The sequence below is a fragment of the Helicoverpa zea genome, chromosome 12 (assembly GCF_022581195.2).
Source record: "Helicoverpa zea isolate HzStark_Cry1AcR chromosome 12, ilHelZeax1.1, whole genome shotgun sequence".
NCBI lineage: Eukaryota > Metazoa > Arthropoda > Insecta > Lepidoptera > Noctuidae > Helicoverpa > Helicoverpa zea.
The window spans coordinates 683,244-701,265 of NC_061463.1; the positions used below are offsets into that span (position 1 = coordinate 683,244).

Below are 18,022 nucleotides of genomic sequence, written 5' to 3' on the forward strand. Positions count from 1 at the left end.
AATGTTGCAATACGTATGACTCATTTCATTCATTGTTCATTGACTTTGACAGATTTATTTTCATTCGTTCGCCTACGTTTTTTTGAGGGTACGGTACGGATTTGTTTCCGTTTTTCCTAAAAGAAAGAGGTAAATACAAGCAAAACATAATAATAACGTCTTGTTTTGGTGTTAATAAAAAGAAAATGACTAACATAAAATTGTGCTATTTACAGGAATTCGTGTCGACTGCCCAGAGTCCACGAATTTCTGCTCATCAACCGATATCGTTTGGGTGTGACTGTTTTCCTGTTTGCTCAGAAACTTGAGGTAAGAATTGTACAGTAGTGATATTTCTAACTGGATATTGCTTTTTCTGGTATTAATAGATCATCTATTGGGCGTTTCAGATTGATAAAGATGTCTCAAACTCTCACATTTGGTGACTCATGTGCACCGGTGACTTGTCATGCGTGGAATAAAGATAGAACTCGTAAGTATTCTGCTGTTCTCGTAATTATGTTGATATCTATCAGATAAGGCTTTCGTAATGTTCTTATTATTCAGAGAGAAGAGTAAAACCTTGTGCAGTATTTTGTTTAGTGAAGACCCCATGCTAAGTTTATAAAAATAAATTGAACCTTGCTTATGCTATGATCCCCACCCACTGAATATATACAAACTGAATCCCAGTACCAAAAAACTAAAGCAAACCTTTCTTCAATTACAGAAATTGCATTTTCCCCCAACAACAATGAAGTTCATATCTACCAAAAAGAGGGGAATGATTGGAAGCAAACCAACAACTTGGTGGAGCATGACTTGAAGGTGATGGGCATTGACTGGGCCCCAAACACCAACCGCATTGTCACCTGCTCTGTAGACCGCAATGCATATGTCTGGACTCAAGGAGATGATGGCAAGTGGACGACTACGCTTGTGCTGCTCCGTATCAACCGTGCTGCCACATGTGTGAAGTGGTCACCCATGGAGAACAAGTTTGCAGTAGGATCTGGAGCTCGACTAATCTCCATCTGCTACTTTGAGAAGGAAAACAACTGGTGGGTGTCCAAGCATATCAAGAAGCCCATTCGGTCAACTGTGACCAGCATTGACTGGCACCCAAACAATATACTGTTGGTTGCTGGCTCTGCCGACTTCAAAGTGAGAGTTTACTCAGCTTATATCAAGGATATTGAGGATCAACCAGGCCCCAATGTTTGGGGTACAAAGCTGCCATTGGGACAAATGTTGGCTGAGTTTCCCAATTCCCCCAATGGTGGTGGTTGGGTGCACAGTGTGTCATTCTCAGCAGATGGGAATAAAGTTGCATGGGTGGGACATGATAGCTCCATAAATGTAGCTGATGCTACTCAAGGGAAGGCTATCATAAAAATGAAGACTGAATACCTGCCTTTCTTGGGATGCAGTTGGGTGACCAACAACTCTCTGGTTGTGGCAGGACATAGCTGCATTCCACTAATGTACTGCCATGAAGGTAGTCAGATTAAGTTTGTTGCCAAATTGGATAATACTCAGAGAAAGGAGTCTGGAGGATTGTCTGCCATGAAGAAATTCCAGTCTCTGGATCGCCAAGCTCGCATAGAAACAAATGACACTTTCTTGGATTCCATTCACCAGAATGCTATCACTTCCATCCGCATCTTTGAAGGCTCTAAGGCCAACACTCGCAAGTTCAGCACCACTGGACTGGATGGACAACTTGTTATCTGGGATCTGGACTCCTTGGAGAGGTCTATTGAAGGATTGAAGATTGTGTAAATCAGACTTCTGTTAATTTATGATTTTTATTTTAAGGAATAATATAATAATCAGTTTGCGTGCGAGTTCTGAAGTCACTCCAATAAAAATGAAAAACATGGAAAGCCGTGAGAAAGTAAAACTTCACAATCACAGTCTGATCAGTCTAGCTAGAAGAAATACGAAGCAATAGTAGCAGTGAGTGAATTCAGCTCCCCAGACAGTAAAAACTTTCAAATATACAGAATAAACTATAATAATTTATAGATACAACTTCTATGCTTTTATAATATACAATTTAAAAATTTAACTTGATAATCAAATCAATAATTTATAATATAAATTAGAAATAAGACTACTACACCCTATAAAATATGATAGATCACTTTTAATACTACTGAAGTACTGATTGCTGTCAATATTACATTAAATTTTAAGGAATCAACCGAAGTATTATTTTTAACATTAACATCAAAGTCATACTTTATCCTAGAGAACTATAAGGCCATATTGTTTGTTAGTGTTGTCGCTAGTGGGCGTTGGTGACGATGTTGAACACGGGCCCGATGCGGATGAACACCCGTCGCAGCACCGAGCGCAGCTCCGGCTTCAGGTCGAAGCACGTGATCTCACACAGCAGCGGGTAGTAGCTGGATACGTGAGCCGCAAACTGAAACATTAAAAACGCTCGTTTGCATACCTCAATGTGATAACGTTACACTATAATCTCATTTGTGTCAATATACTTAATTGGGGGTATTATAATCGCAATTACAATCCACTTTGGGAAATGCTTAAATGGAATGCTTTTTGTGAGAATTAGCCGTGTTTGACAGACTATTATCAGCCTACACTGTATCATATATTCAGTAAACTAGTTATTTTGCAACAACTACAAAAATAAATTCAAGGTGATCTCTTGGTCAAGTTAGAGAAACTGAAGGTATAACTTTCACAGTGAACATATGTATTAGGCATAGATTTACTTTGCATAAACATTATGGCGAATCAGATTCGATACAAAAATGCATTCAATGCAAAATATGTTTTTATATTTTTCTACTTTTCTGTAAATATTGGTTCACGAGTCATAAGTTGTAAAGAATGCAAGAAATGTATTCAGGCGTCTTTTGTCGCTCGCTGCCATAAGTTATGCTCATCAAACAAAGCAACAAAAGCGTGACGGCAGCGATACATTATGCTAAATAAAAACTTTACTTTCAATCAACAGTTCTTACATATTATCGGAAAACAAGTTTTCTAACTGCAAAAAATATACCTACACTTTCTACAAAACATGGATTTTATGTATGTTTGTGTTTTTAAACTAGTCTACTATTTCAACGATTTATATCATTAGTTGACTAGACTTTTGACGCATTGCAAAACGTGACAAGTCCATCCACTATCATCGTTTTAGCTGATAACATCTACAATCGAATTCCATTAAATTGTATCATCAATAAAAGCTAAGTACCGGGAGGGCATTGACTAACGTGTACTTACTCTTTCGTCTGGCATCTTCAGTATTCTGGTGAGAATCAACAGCAGAATGGAGGTCCACGCGTCCCTGTGTGCTTCGCTCGTCACTCCGGCGAAGTATTCCAGCGCCTCGCAGCAGATGCTGATGAGGCTCTTTTGTACCGCGGGCCAGTGATCCCGGCGCGTCTCGTCACTGTACATCTTGAACAGTATCCGCAGTACACACGCTAACGACTGCGTCTCCTGTTTCAACATGTTCGGCTTCACGGAGCCCTTGAAATTAGCTTTCCACAAGACATTCCTCTGCGCATTGTTAGTGTTAAACGTTTTAGCGAAGCGGTGACTGCACATGAGGCATTCTACGAGTCGCAGCAGATGTGGTGAGCTAAGCAGTCGGTACATCCCTTGTTCTTCACGCTGACATTCCTGCTCAGTGCCGGGCGTGCCGCCGGTGAGCTCCGCGGCCGCCAGCGCCAACGTCTCGGCGTCCTCCTTCCGCGACGTGGCGGGGTAGAACACAATGTTGTCGATCGTTTGTATCAGCTCCAACTGTACCACGCATTTGATTAGGAGGCTGTTGAACACTCGATTGGAGGATTTGATCTCGTCTCCTCCTTGGGGTTTCTTCAAGATCCCATGTCGTACTTGAGGGACATCGGTTTCTTCGTTGTCGTCTGGTTTCCACGTGAGCAGCGTGGTCGGGAGCGTGCTGTTGAATATGTCCAACATAATCTGGCACGTGTTGTTCCACGTGTCCTCGTTGAACTTGGTGCCGTTGGAAATGACTAGATTTTCCAGGCAGTTGGTGCCGGAGCGCGCCAACTGCTCGTTGTCCTGTTGAACGCACCAGTGCAGCTGCGCATACAGTTGCTCTAACAATAAAGAACCGAGAATGTCAAAGTATTGCGTGAAGACATCGACGATGGCATACAACGCGTGATTGCATGTTGTAGTCATCCACTCGTTCTTCTCTAACTGATGTTCAGGTAACTTCATGTTGTCGAAGATTCTGAACAGAATGTTAAATAAGTCTCTCCACCAATGCGGACGGAATGACTCGCCGTGAGTTTTGATAATCTCGAAGAGGACTGTCAGTCCTCGGGTGCGTACGTCTAGCTTGCAGCGGCTGACGACGCACGATAAGGAGAACAGCAGAGGGAACCACCCTCTGAGCCAAACTCTGTCTACTTCAGGAGCTCCGGGCTCTCCTTCAAGCCCCGCGTGTTCCGCGAACAGTTGCGGCGACGCTCCGACGGCCGTCGCGCACGACCGCACCAGTCGTATGGCCTCCATAGACGTATCGGGGAACTTCGCATTGCAAGCAAACTCTGATAAGCATTTCACAGCATCTTGGAAGGAGTCTATCATCGCTGGGAACTGTCTTTCATACAACTCATTTATTATTTTACCTGTAGTTTGGAATGCTAAGTCTACGATCGCCTCATCTTGATCGCTTGCAGCTAAGTGGAATACGGAGAAAATGTTTTTCCAACCTGATTTGATGTTGGGGGCTTGAGAGTTTACCATCTGCGCGATACACCGGACAACCATGTCTCTTATTGTAGGTGAGCTGTTTTTCTTCATGATGTGCTCGAACGGTCTCAAGAAATCTTTTTGGAATTTGAAATTAGCGAATTCACCTTTTTCGATAAACTTCATCGACAGTTGTCTCAAAGAATCCACTGCGAAGAAGGCGATGTCTTCGTTACTGCTGCAGCCCACCTTGTTGAAGTGATCTCCCAACACTTGCCATATTCGAGACCACTGCAGCCTGATACGACCCATGTTGTAATACGATATTTCGACAATCTTCTGCAGTGAGAACATTCGAGGATTGGTGGGATGGCTCAGTTCATCCAAGGATACTTGACATAGTGCCTTGACGAAGTCTACAATGGCGTCACCGTCCAGTCTCGTGGATCCTGTGAATATCCTATCTACCGCTACCACGACACTCTGAGAGCTTGTCTCTCCAATGTGTTCTTTGACGCTCGGATCCAACGACATTAGACTAAACTTCAACGAGTCTGGCTGAGGCTTGATGCCGGAACCTGACAGGAATTGTGGCCGTACACCCGTACCTATAAGCTGCGCTAGTTCTAACTGAGAAATGCATTTGACTACATCCAACCAACTCGTTCCCAAGTAATTGCCGTCCGTGTGAGCAACTGTGATCAATGTTTTTATAGTGTCAATATTCTTTGCTTTCATTTCCGTGATGGGTGAGTTAGCTGTGAGTAAAGTGAAGCGGGCTAGAGCTTGGACATACGCATCTCTTTCAAGCGACATGTGGAAAATGCAAGCGATGCGGATAGCGCACCTTATGCCATCTAAGCATAGCGAGGCGATTTCAGGGTCATCGCAATCCTGTAGGCCAACGGAAAAGGCCGCAAGGAAAGGTGTCCACGCCATCTTGAACATAGGCCGAACATGTTCGACGTGTTTCGCCGTCGTGAACGGTGTCTGAACGTGCGAAACAGATTCCATCAAGTTCTTTGCAGCCGTTGATATTAAGTCCATTTCCATGTTCCAGATAAGTTTCCTCTTTTTCTCATTAGCGATCATATGTTTACCAGGTTTCGAAGAACTCTTCATTTTAATCTCGTGACCAGCGATTTCGTCGTAGATCTGAGACAAATATTCACGCGGCAGATCGTTATTGTCACTGATGCCACTATTCAACTTGATGTATTGTTCTTTTGTCATTTTATTCTTGACTTGTGGCGAATGTAAATCTGTTGTCAGCATTATAATGGAAAACGCTAGTACGTACACGGTGTCCGCGCTCATAAATAGAGTGTTGTTAGGATTGCACTCACAGTAACGCGACGCGAATTTTTCCATTAACCTGTCGATCTTCTGAGCCTCACCTGGCAGCCGGAATCCTTCTAAGAAATGACGTAACGCAGCAACAATATCCATACTCGCGAAGTTCATCGAGTCAACATAAGAGTACATAACTTCTTTGGAATGATCTTCATTTTCGCCTAAGTACTCCCCAATGAATGTCTTGTCCAATCTTTCGTCCGTTAGCAACCATTCAGCGATTTCTTTTGTGGACGTGCCCAACAGACCTTGCTCTTGCAAGAAAGATACTCCTCGTTTTGGTTTCCTGTTGAATAAGTCAATGCCAGTTTCCCAAACCTCTTTCTGTTGTTTTAATACTTCGAATTGTTCTGGAGAATCTAATGTTTCTCTGTTACCAATATTGCTGGATCCTGTGGAAACTAGACTCAGACTAGATCCTCCATGGGATTTCATACTGTGATGGTCATGGTCTTCTTTTGCAGTTCTCTCACCCAATGTAGTTTGTAGGTTTGGATTGATATAGAGCTCTTTGCTCCATTCTACCATACATTTCAGTATGGAGACTAGGCATTCAAGTCCACGAATACGCATAGACTTTTCCTGGTTTGGAGTTGCGCCTAATTCTAATGCCTGCCTTCCTTGGGCGATCTTAGAAACGTCATTGACTAAACGTTGGAACAAGTTTGCTGCCGATAAATCACAATCGTAGTTCACGTATATGTCTACGACGCTTTGCGCATCTCCACAGATCCTGGTCAACGCTTGGATGACCATCCACTTGTGCTCGAAAGACGAGCTTGAAGTCTCCAGAATGTTCATAAAGATCTCTTTGAAGAAGACTTCAATTTGCTTCTTTAGGTGCACCTTGAAGTTTTGCAGAAGTGCCAAGAAAATAGCTAGAGATAGCTCAAATACTTCAGGTACGGAACTGACGCCATTTTTAGATAGCGCCACGCAGAGATACTGCTTGATGGCTGTGATGAACATCTCGTTGTTCCTGAACACAGGCCCAGCATTTTGTAAGATAGATAGAAGAAGGTGAAGAGAAAGAATTTTAGATCTTAGCTCATGTGATTTAGGGTCTGGAGTCCCTTCTGGTAAAGGCTTCATAGACAGCTTGCAGAGAGCTCTGAATACTAAGAAAGCATCTTTCTGTAAAACATGCGTGAACTTGGCTGTGACAGAGTTGTCATTTTCTGAAGCAACATCAACACTCTCTTGCGAGGGTATTCTCGTTATTGTAGCTTCAGTCGGCACTTGGCCGTTACTCTCGTGGGAAACACTACCACTATCTTGAGAATCTGAGGGGTTTTCATTGTTATCAGGACTATTCGTTACATCCTCCTCAGATGTTTTCTTAGACGCAATACTTATGGCATTATCTATAACTGAATCTACTATTTGTTTAGCAATGATTTTAGCTTCTAATACTTCGTCTACTTCCTCAACCTGTGTTTGCTCCACTTCTTTAACTTCTTCAGTAGCATTGTTAGGCGTTTCCTCTGACACAACATTACCATTGGGGATTTTGTGTGGTACTTCTGTTACTGTATTGCCATTACCATTACCGTTCGTTTCTGCTTCAATGGCTTGATTCTCCATTTTCGTGAAAATAACATTAAGCATCTGTGTCAGGGTTGCTCTCGCCGTGGTTTGATTGATGAGGTTTTTGCTAGCCAGGTAGATGTTATAACATGTTCTGACGGCGAGCAGCACGGTGCCCTCGTGTACCTCGACATGTTGACTTGTGATGACCGTTAGTAGTGCTTTAATTATTTGAAGCTGTACTCCTTCATCAGTTTGTGGTCCTGTGAAACAGCTGCAGATTGTTTCAACAATTCTATCAATGAGCAGCTTCCTGGGAGTAGTTGAGTCGGGAATGTTTCCAGTAAGGTGGCCGTATGCAATTAGTTTCTGTAGGCAGTCTAGAGCTGTCACCACTATCCTGGCGGCCTTGCTCTGGCACGCCAGTTCGAAGGGTAGGAAGTACTTCTCTGCTGTGATAATGTTTGACGCGTCATTTTTGGGCAGAGGGAGGGTGCCTGATGTGGGGCTCTCTGATGACTCAGGCTGACCTCCATTTTTCAATTCAGTTTTAATTTCCTCTGTAAAGAAAAGAAAATGTTTGAATAAGCACTGAAAATGTTTTAAACGAGAATGTCAACATGAATAGATAACATTTAACACAAGTGAAAGAAATTCAATAAGCTGTTATCTAAAACAAAACCAGTCTTTGCCCTCAATTTCAGTTGCGATAAATTTAGGTATGTACCAACTAGGATAATCAACAGGAAAGAGGAAATACTATTTTAAATAATAGTAATAAGCACCAAAACTTTGTAGAAGGTTATTATAAAACTAGAAAATAAATATGAAATGCCAGTAAATAAAAATACTGTGGCCAATTAAGATGTAATGGTTAGAACATGACTCCTGACCTCCAAACTTAGAAACATACATTAAAAAGTTTTTTTGGAACCTTACAATGTAATTTTACACATTCTGCATACATTGAATATTTTTTTATTTTATTTCATCATACTATTGAGAAATACTCACTACGAAGGATATATTGTATGATATTGAAGATAGTAGAAATTTTGCAAGAGGAAAATATCTGTAAAAGCAAGTATGCAGGGTTTAATGAGTTTTATCAGGTAATAACTATTTACTTGATACTCTTAGAATTTTAATTAGTAATATCCTTCAAACTCAGTAAGATTTATTCAAGAATATAAAAATTGATGCTTGATATAGTAGATTCAAACAGTTTCTAAGTAGATTACTACCACAGATACTTCATTTTTCCAGCTTATTTAGGAGTGAGTGGGTTTTATTGATAAACCAAATTAATTAAGAAACTGATTCTACAAAACAAAGACATAACCAGATTCACCTACTCATGCAAATGTAACAGTTATATAATTTTATTGAGCATAAATATTAATGTCTAGTCTTCCTCTGCGTGGCATCAATATTACAAATTAACTGTCAAAGCAATGCATACATGGAAGAAGTATTTGCATAATATAGTACTTGTGGCTGATTCTGTTGTAAGAACACAGGAAGTTTGATTGCATACTAAGTTATTGTATATTACAATGTTAAGTCCAAGCTTAGACTTAGTGCACATATTTATAAAAACAAATTCATTAAAAGGCAAGGCTACAATGTTTTTGTTGCTATCAAATTGTTGAACAGACTTCTATATGTATAATATGATACAAAGACAAAATTACAATAACAATGGGTTTGTTTTAAATCACAAAGTTTATGGTATAGGGACTTCTTTCAGGCTGCATTTTTCCTATTAAATATTATTCTCTAATTGTCATGCAACATTGTAAATACAACAGGTTTTTGTTATATCTACATTTGTATATGTTTAGTATAATTTTTATTAGAGCTTCAACACTAATTGGATACTCAGTTGATCTATAAGGCATAGCCAGTTGTGATGTAATATAGTCTGTAAAGTTTTACATGTGACTGTGAGATTGTATGCTCACCCAACATAAGTAAAATGTATTTATTTGTGAACATTGTCCGTACATAGTGACACTAGATCATTGCAGATCATGTGCACAGTATTGGTTCCACTCACACCACTGACATTTGATCCACTGTCGCCTCGCCACTATGTCGACAGCACTCCACAACAAAATGATAACGTAAAGTAGGTTTCGACTTTTAAACCAAGGTCAATACATTCACTATCTAATAAATTATCAATAACAATAAAACTATCGCGTTGTACATTTTAACTTAATTAGTGCCAGGTGATAAACACATGTACTACACAAATATACATCCTATAACATTATTGAAGGCTCTAAAATGTCACTAGGTCTTACCTAAAGCTACTTCACAGGACTTCTTCAGCTGGCTGTGGTAGGACCTTTTAATGTCCTTATCAGCCAATATCTTTTCTAGAGCTCTGACTATAAACATTTCTTTAGTTTTCAAGTTGGTTTGCATCGTTATTTCATAAGTTGATCACTCCATTCGTTCCTATCGGAACCGACTTAGTTGCACGGTGGTTTAATATTCATTTATGTTACTTATTGAGGCACTGTTATATTGTTATCGTATTACTGTATACTCGTAGCGAGATAGCACAAATAGAACATCACAAAACTTTAGGGAACTATAGATTTTTGTGAAATCATTTCTGCGAGACGGAGATTTCTTTCTACGATTCACACCTCATCACAAACATGTCAATTATTAAGGTGCGTTCGTAAATGTCACCAGATTACACAATCACTTCAGATTATAAAAGTTTGGATTTATTGCGTTTTTCGTTATTTTCTAGAGAAGTTTTCCTATCAATTATTAAAGTATGAGATTAATTTGTATGTTAATTAATTGTTGTATATATTCTTCAGGGCTTTTTTAGCTGAAATTATGCGAAGTTTTAGTGATTGAATTTCGATGCGTTCTCATTTATTGCTTTTATAGTTTTTGTTAAGCAGCATTACGTCATCTACTCGAACAACTTATAAAATTAAAAATAATAATACTTTATGTTTTAAAATTAAACAATAACGGTTTTGGAGGTGCCTCGATATGAATGAAAGACAATTTTTGATTCAACAAAAAATTAAGATTTTCAGATATTCGTTTTGTTTTTGCTACAACTTCTTTAAAACTTTGATAAACGTCAATTCATTTGTCATTTTTTATCTGCCGTTGTGTCGCTGACGGACGATCTGGCTTGCGGTTAACCCGCTATTTACGTTAAAAATAGTCAAATTCTTTGCAAACGAAGACCTATTTTTTATTCTTTGTAATCTTTTATATTAACCAACAAAATTGCTTCCACAATGACAGTGACGCGGGTCGCGGAGTCCCGCACCGAATTCAAATTGAAGAGTTTACCTGATGATGCTATATCGAGCGTTAAATTTGCTCCGAAATCCAATCAGTTCTTGCTGGTATCGTCATGGGACTGTTCCGTGAGGCTATATGATGTTACATCGAATACGGAGCGCCATAAGTACAACCATGAACTGCCCGTCTTGGACGTCTGCTTTCGGGTAAAAATCTATTGTTTTTATGAGCGTTATTACTTGAATTTAGGCTTACTAAGTCCCGATGCATTTAGACCCTTTACTGAATAGCTGAAGTCGGTGCATTGTGTTCATATTGTTGTACTGAAGAAACAAAAACAAATATCATAACCTACAAATATTTTTTATACATATTTTATTGAAGTAGTTCTGAGCCCTTAGCTTCGACCTCATTTTGAATCCTATCTGGAGCACATAACTAAAATATCATAGTAACATCCCGGTTTGTTCCCACTAGTTCTACTGCTTAGTTCTACCGTAGAACTAGTGGGAACTTTTTTTCCCACTAGTTCTACTAATTGAGGTGTAACAAAATAGTAGAACTAGTGGGAATTATGGTTTTTATTGGTATTCCCACTAGTTCCACTGAACATTTGCAGTAGAACTAATGGGACATTTTGTTCTACTAGATAGAAGAAGTACAGTCGACGCGCCTGGGTGACATCTCGCCGTGTCCGTGGCCCGTGGTTATCTGTAGTTGTGATTTTTATCAGAGCTCAAAATCGATAGCAGTCGGAATAACTTAGATTTTTTTCATGAATTTCAATAAAAAATAAATGTTCTTCTTTATAAAAGTACTAGGACAGCAGAAATGAAGAGGAGCTAGGTGGTGTTTAAAATCAGACATTGATATTTATCTACAACACTGTTAATGCTAATTAAAAGACATTGTTTATAATAATACACATTGAATAGGAATGTAAGTATACAATAACGCAAAAATAACTTTGAAGAGACTGGCTATTTGAACTGCAGCCCTATGATTTAGGCAAAAAAATCTATACTATATAATATTATAAAGCTGAAGAGTTTGTTTGTTTGTTTGAACGCGCTAATCTCAGGAACTACTGGTCCGATTTGAAAATTTCTTTCAGTGTTAGATAGCCCATTTATCGAGGAAGGCTATAGGCTACTTTTTATCCCGGTACGGGAAGTAGTTCGCACGGGATGCGGGTGAAACCGCTGGCAGAAGCTAGTATCAAACAAAAATAATCGTTTTAAAAAACAGGCTTAAAAAATTACAAAATAATTCGGACATTTACCGTCGTACCACAAAAACTTTTAATAGTCTGTTGAACACTTGTCTAAAAATGTCAAACGACGTTGAACTAAGGTCCCTTTTGTAGACCTCGATGGCGCAATGGTCACCATGCCGGACGGCCGAATCTGAGGTCCCGGGTTCGATTCCCGGTTCGGTCGACATTTGTGTGATGAGCATGCTTGTTGGCCGTGGTCTGGGTGTTACAATATGTATATATGTAGCTGTATGTAGTTTATCAGTTGTGTTAGCACCCATAACACAAGTTAATTAATAACTTACCATGGGGCTAACCGACCGTGTGTGAAAAGGTGTCCCAACATTTATTTATTATTTATTATTTACACTATTTTTAGACAAATGTTTAACAGATGTTTAACTTTTGTATTAAGACTGTTAGTTCCAAACATAACACTCACATCAAACTAACAAAATCAAAAATCAAAATCAAAAAATCAAAAATCATTTATTCAAACTTGGCTGCAAGACAGCACTTTTTGAACGTCAGGAATTTACAATAGACAGCCCCCAAAACGCCCACCCTTCACCACTTCCTATGTGTTTTTGCTGGAAAGAAGAAGTGGCGCAACAAACTCCCCAGCAACACATGTCTGTCTGTCTGTAGGTTAGAAGAACCTTTTAACTAAACTAACTTTAGTGTGTTTTTTTTTAATTAATGTGTCAAACACCACCACAATGGTGGTTTTTAAAAATCAAAAGAACAAAAAGATTAACTAGCTCCTCTTCATTTCTGCTATCCTAGTACTTATATAAAGAAAAACATTAGATTTTTGTTGAAAGTAATGAAAAAAATCTAAGTTATTCTGACTGCTATCGATTTTGAGCTCTAAAAAAAATCACAACTATCGGCTGTCAACTGTACTTCTTCTGTCTAGTAGAACAAAATTATGTCCCATTAGTTCTACTGCCAATGTTCAGTGGAACTAGTGGGAATACCAATAAACTCCATAATTCCCACTAGTTCTACTATTTTGTTACACCTCAAATAGTAGAACTAGTGGGAAAAAAAGTTCCCATTAGTTCTACGGTAGAACTAAGCAGTAGAACTAGTGGGAACAAACCAACATCCCATGGGTTATGTAGAAAGAACTAATTTAGGCAATCATCCAATATGGGAAGTGGCTATTCCATTGTTTAATCCCCTGAGGGCTTCCTATAATTATGGAAGCCTACAACCTACAAACTTTATTTTCATATCCATTTTACCTGTTTCCAGGATGCAGTTCATACATACAGCGGTGGTTTGGACCAGACCCTCAAAATGTACGATCTAAACGCAAGTATGGAGACGGTGCTCGGTGACCATAAAGGAGCCATTCGCTGTGTGGAGTTTGCCTCGGAAGTGAATGCCGTCCTCACTGGAAGCTGGGACGGTACTGTCAAGATGTGGGACAGCCGTGTACCAAATTGTGTTGGAACTTACAATCAAGGAAATGAGAGGGTAAGATATAAAAAATGATTGTAATTTATCTAGAATACAATAAGCTGCATATAAAGTCAGTTGAGTTGAAAATGCCTAAAAGACGCCATAATCGACTGCATTCTTTATCTGATTCTAAATAAACAAAAACTATTGTTGTACTTCACAGTACTACAGTAATAGAACAATTAATATATTTTCCCATTAATACCTACTCTATACATAGTGGAATGCAAATAAATAATATGAATCCATCTGTATTATGAAGTATTTATCACTGTTTCAGGTATACACAATGAGCATAGTTGGCGAAAAATTCGTGGTAGGCACATCAGGTCGCAAGATCTTCGTATGGGATGTAAGAAACATGGGCCACGTCAACCAGAGACGTGAATCATCCCTCAAGTACCAAACGAGATGCATCCGAGTATTCCCTAACAAGCAGGGCTATGTCCTCAGTTCTATTGAAGGCAGGGTTGCTGTGGAGTACCTTGACAGTAATCCAGAAGTACAGAAGAAGAAGTATGCATTTAAGTGTCATCGGATCAAGGATGGTGGTAAGTATCATTGGCTATTCATCTCACTATGTAGTCTGGATATATTTACGACTAGCTTCTGCTAGCGACTTCGTCCGCGTTAGAGTCGGACTTTGTGCAAAGAGAGGAAGAAATAATAAACACCAGCCCCTCCAATTATCTAAATCTATGCGTACTTACTGCTACTTTAAGTAATAAAATGTAAACTATTAATAATTTGTAATTTGAACGAATATTTAAACACAAAAATAACTAATAGGTACCAACCTATTTTATTTTATAAAATAACAACAAAAGAAAGTTAAAAATAAATTATTTAAAACCTAAAAGTCGCGCAATAAAGTTGAACGCTCTGAACGTCTATTCGCATCAATCGCACCAACAGCCAAATATTGTATGAAGCTCGCGCAGCCACCGCGCCGCGAGTCGCGTCGAGCGCGGCGACCGTTGCACAAAAATGATCCTTATAGCGTACGTGATTCAGTATTCGCGCGCGGTGGCTTATTACCGTTTTTCATGTATAACTTTGGTGTTTCTTTACCGATTTAAATCATTCTTTTTTTAATTAATAGATAATACTGTTAACTATGTTTAATTAGTGTGAGTGAGAGTGTTATAAAAGAAATAGTAGACAAATATAATCAGAAAGCTCCGAACTGCTAGGCTACCGAGAGTTTTACGTGTTATTGTGAGTGAACCATAAAAGATAGACATATGCTGCCATGGGATATTTTTTACATAATTTTATGAAGAATATTTCCGTCGTACATGGTTTCTGTGTAGCTGTAACCATTAAGGCTGCACACGCGACGGAAGCTTAAAAAATGGAGTAACTTCTCCCGTTTTCCCAACATTTACCTTCACTGCTCTGCTCCTATTGATCGTAGCGTGATGGAAAGTATCCTATAACCTGCCCAGGAGTATGAAGAATATTTGTGCCAAGTTTCATTAAAATCCGTCCAGTAGTTTTTGTTTCCATAACGAACATACAGACAGACAGACAGACAGACAGACAGACAGAGACAGACAGACAGACAAAAATTTTACTGATTGCATTTTTGGCATCAGTATCGATCACTAATCACCCCCTAATAGTTATTTTGGAAATATATTCAATGTACAGAATTGACCTCTCTACAGATTTATTATAAGTATAGATTAGAAGTGCTTCAGATATTTTAATAAATATCGTTATTTTCATATCCTCCACTAACTTCATGAAATTCTTTTACAGGTCTAGAAAAAATCTTCCCAGTGAATGCAATAAGCTTCCATTCAGTGTACAACACATTTGCAACAGGCGGTTCCGATGGCTATGTAAACATCTGGGACGGTTTCAACAAGAAGAGATTGTGTCAATTCCATCGATACAACACCGCCGTCTCCTCGCTAAGTTTCTCTCACGACGGATCAGCTTTAGCCATCGCTTGCTCCCAGCTAGATGAGACACAAATTGAGGACCCTAAACCGGAAGATACCATCTACATAAGATACGTTACGGATCAAGAAACCAAGCCTAAATGAGAAGTGGAATATGCCCGGTCGATCTGTTAAATAATGGCTGTTTTTCTGAGTGTGTGTAGTTTTTAGATGTGTGTGAAATTGGTCTCCTGAACTTTGACTGATGATTTTAACGAATGATTTATTTCTGTGTTGAGGAGCTAGAGTTTACATGATTGATATGGTTTTTATAGAATCAATTGCCAGATTAATTCCTCTACAGTAATTTTGTTGCCATGCTTAAATTGAGAATGATTTGTTATTTCATGATATGGATTTTATCTTGTGTTCATCTAAATAAGCTTTATGAACTATTGCATTTCATAATTATGAATTTTCTTGAAACATTGTCCTTTTATGAGTAACTTGACATATTTGTTTACTGGGATAAAATATTGCCAACAGTGAAAGAATTTTACAAGAACGTTAGGGTACAAACAAACAAAAAAAAGTTTCCTCTTCATTACATTAGTTTAGATAACTGTCTGAATATCGTGAAGGAATGTTGATGGATTTGTAAATACCAATTTTGTTCAGTGAAACACTAGATTGAAGCCGTGACTGACCAGACGCCGGGCGATAAGATCTTGTGACCGAACCTCACAGTTCAATTAGGGTAAATTTAAGTTTTAAGTGATCAATAAAAACTAATTAAGTTTTATAAAACATTAGTTTTATTTTTGAGACGAATGAATTTTTCTTAAAGTTTATGAATTCGCCCCGATAGAATCGATTAGCAACATTGTATGCGCCTTATCATAAAAACGTAGCAACATTTATTTGATCTACCAATTGCAATGAATCAGATATTTTTAACCGACTTACCAAAAGGAGGACATTCTCAATTCGGACGTTTGTCTTTTTTGTTTTGGTCACGTCTTTGTATTATGCACAAAAGTGCACTTTTACCAACCGAGTGTGAAGGAATGTGCACGCCATATAAGTGCATATTAAAAGCATACTGCATTGCTTTGAATTAACACATTCGCGAATACACAAGACGTGTGCGTCTGCTGTGTTTCGCAATTAAAATTTAAGAGCATACATACTGCTTTCTTTTGCAGCCACTGTACCTTTAAAGCTTTGAGAATAAGGTCGAGTTTCGCATGTTTTGTGATAGAAAGTTTGATGGTAAGTGAGAAAGGCCGGCCAGTCCAAATTGGCGCTCAAACAAAGCTAATGTTTGCGACCACCTAAAGGTTTCTTAGAAGATGTTATTATAAACGTTTGGTGCGTCAAACCAAACGAGAGTTAGTTGTTTACAGAGCACGTTTACTGCACTTGTAATTGCGTTCTAGTGTAGCTACCTTCATGTACCTGTTAATTGAGGAAGTGTGGGCCTAATACGGTACTCGGATTTGTTTATTTAAACGCGGATATCTTAGCGTTTCTCCTTATTGTTAAGTTTTAATAAGTGATGTGAAATTAACTCGTTGCTTTATTAACTTACTAATTAAGCAGTCGAGGAGCTTCCGTCAGGTGAGTTATGCCGAGTATGGGTGTCTAAATAGAAATTATAGGCTTGGCATTTATAGCTGTTTGGCTAGTAGTTAGTTACTTAAATGTTTGGGTAACTGGGTGGGTTAGGGGAGATTGCTTCTCAGTTATACTTAATTAGCTACTGTGTGTTACCCTTGAAATCATTTGAGGTGTGGGCAGTAATAGCTTTTGAAGCTGAAAATATACTGACTTGCCCTAGACCAAAGTGTTGTAAATAGAAATAAGTAAATCTAGTCGAAGCAAGGAAAAGTATCAATCTTTGCCAAAGTTTTTAGAAAAATTAAAGCCATCCAGTGAAATTTTCCTGTAAGGGAGTTCGTCCCACTCTGCCCTGCCCACAATTCCGCGGCCATAGACTGATAGACTATCTAGTTAGACTTACTATAGACACAGTAAGTGAACATCAAGGTATCAAAGGTATATATAAATTCAATCTAGGTACCTACGTCTGGTGATTCTTGGTAGAAAATTAACCCAAACTAAGAAGTTCACCCACCGCAGTTTGCCACCTATAATTCTATCAAAAAATACACCGAATTCGCATCACAATAATTCAATTTCTAGGCAATAAACTATTTAGCGTGACGTTGATAGCGTGGTGTATTGTGACCGCGCCCATCAGGCCGTCAGTCGCGAAAACCTTACGGTACTCGTTTATTAATTTATTCCAGTTTTGTTTACCAGACGGTCAAGTCAGGTGGAGCAGTCCAGAGGATGTAACTTCACACGTTTTGAATAAGATTTGTTTGGATAAAGTGGCCCAGTTCAATACCCAATACTTTTATTGCACTCCATATTATGTTTAAAAGGCGTTACGTAATATTAATGGCGAGAAGCCGAAAATCGATCGAACACATATTTTCGGCTATGCCTTGCAGATTGCAGATAAGAAGCGCAGTTAGAT

The 18,022-nt window shown here is 38.8% G+C and overlaps 3 protein-coding genes across 3 annotated transcripts; 2 read left to right on the forward strand and 1 right to left on the reverse strand.

The window, feature by feature from the left end:
* Positions 1-4: 4 nt before the first annotated feature.
* LOC124634852 (actin-related protein 2/3 complex subunit 1A-B) lies at positions 5-2,185 on the forward strand. Its single transcript, XM_047170508.1, has 4 exons — positions 5-129; positions 216-309; positions 390-472; positions 710-2,185. Exons 3-4 carry the CDS (start codon positions 400-402, stop codon positions 1,759-1,761), a joined length of 1,125 nt encoding a protein of 374 aa, XP_047026464.1. The 5' UTR covers positions 5-129; positions 216-309; positions 390-399; the 3' UTR covers positions 1,762-2,185.
* Positions 1,774-10,248, reverse strand: LOC124634848 (brefeldin A-inhibited guanine nucleotide-exchange protein 1). Its single transcript, XM_047170504.1, has 3 exons — positions 9,885-10,248; positions 3,247-8,135; positions 1,774-2,410 (listed from the first exon to the last, which is right to left on the reverse strand). The coding sequence occupies exons 1-3, from the start codon at positions 10,006-10,008 to the stop codon at positions 2,270-2,272; spliced, it is 5,154 nt and encodes a 1,717-aa protein (XP_047026460.1). The 5' UTR covers positions 10,009-10,248; the 3' UTR covers positions 1,774-2,269.
* Positions 10,249-10,713: 465 nt separating this feature from the next.
* Positions 10,714-16,284, forward strand: LOC124635247 (mitotic checkpoint protein BUB3). Its single transcript, XM_047171104.1, has 4 exons — positions 10,714-11,069; positions 13,379-13,603; positions 13,869-14,139; positions 15,353-16,284. Exons 1-4 carry the CDS (start codon positions 10,857-10,859, stop codon positions 15,640-15,642), a joined length of 999 nt encoding a protein of 332 aa, XP_047027060.1. The 5' UTR covers positions 10,714-10,856; the 3' UTR covers positions 15,643-16,284.
* The last annotated feature ends 1,738 nt before the right edge of the window (positions 16,285-18,022 follow it).

Excerpts from the sequence above, each read along its gene's own strand:
- LOC124634852 (XM_047170508.1), top strand. The coding sequence starts at position 400 with ATGTCTCAAACTCTCACATTTGGTGACTCATGTGCACCGGTGACTTGT. Across the intron at positions 473-709 it reads GTGGAATAAAGATAGAACTC|AAATTGCATTTTCCCCCAAC; the intron begins GTAAGTATTCTG and ends CTTCAATTACAG.
- LOC124634848 (XM_047170504.1), bottom strand. The coding sequence starts at position 10,008 with ATGCAAACCAACTTGAAAACTAAAGAAATGTTTATAGTCAGAGCTCTA. Across the intron at positions 8,136-9,884 it reads GTCCTGTGAAGTAGCTTTAG|AGGAAATTAAAACTGAATTG; the intron begins GTAAGACCTAGT and ends TTTTCTTTACAG. Across the intron at positions 2,411-3,246 it reads TGAAGATGCCAGACGAAAGA|TTTGCGGCTCACGTATCCAG; the intron begins GTAAGTACACGT and ends TTAATGTTTCAG.
- LOC124635247 (XM_047171104.1), top strand. The coding sequence starts at position 10,857 with ATGACAGTGACGCGGGTCGCGGAGTCCCGCACCGAATTCAAATTGAAG. Across the intron at positions 13,604-13,868 it reads ACAATCAAGGAAATGAGAGG|GTATACACAATGAGCATAGT; the intron begins GTAAGATATAAA and ends TCACTGTTTCAG. Across the intron at positions 14,140-15,352 it reads TCATCGGATCAAGGATGGTG|GTCTAGAAAAAATCTTCCCA; the intron begins GTAAGTATCATT and ends ATTCTTTTACAG.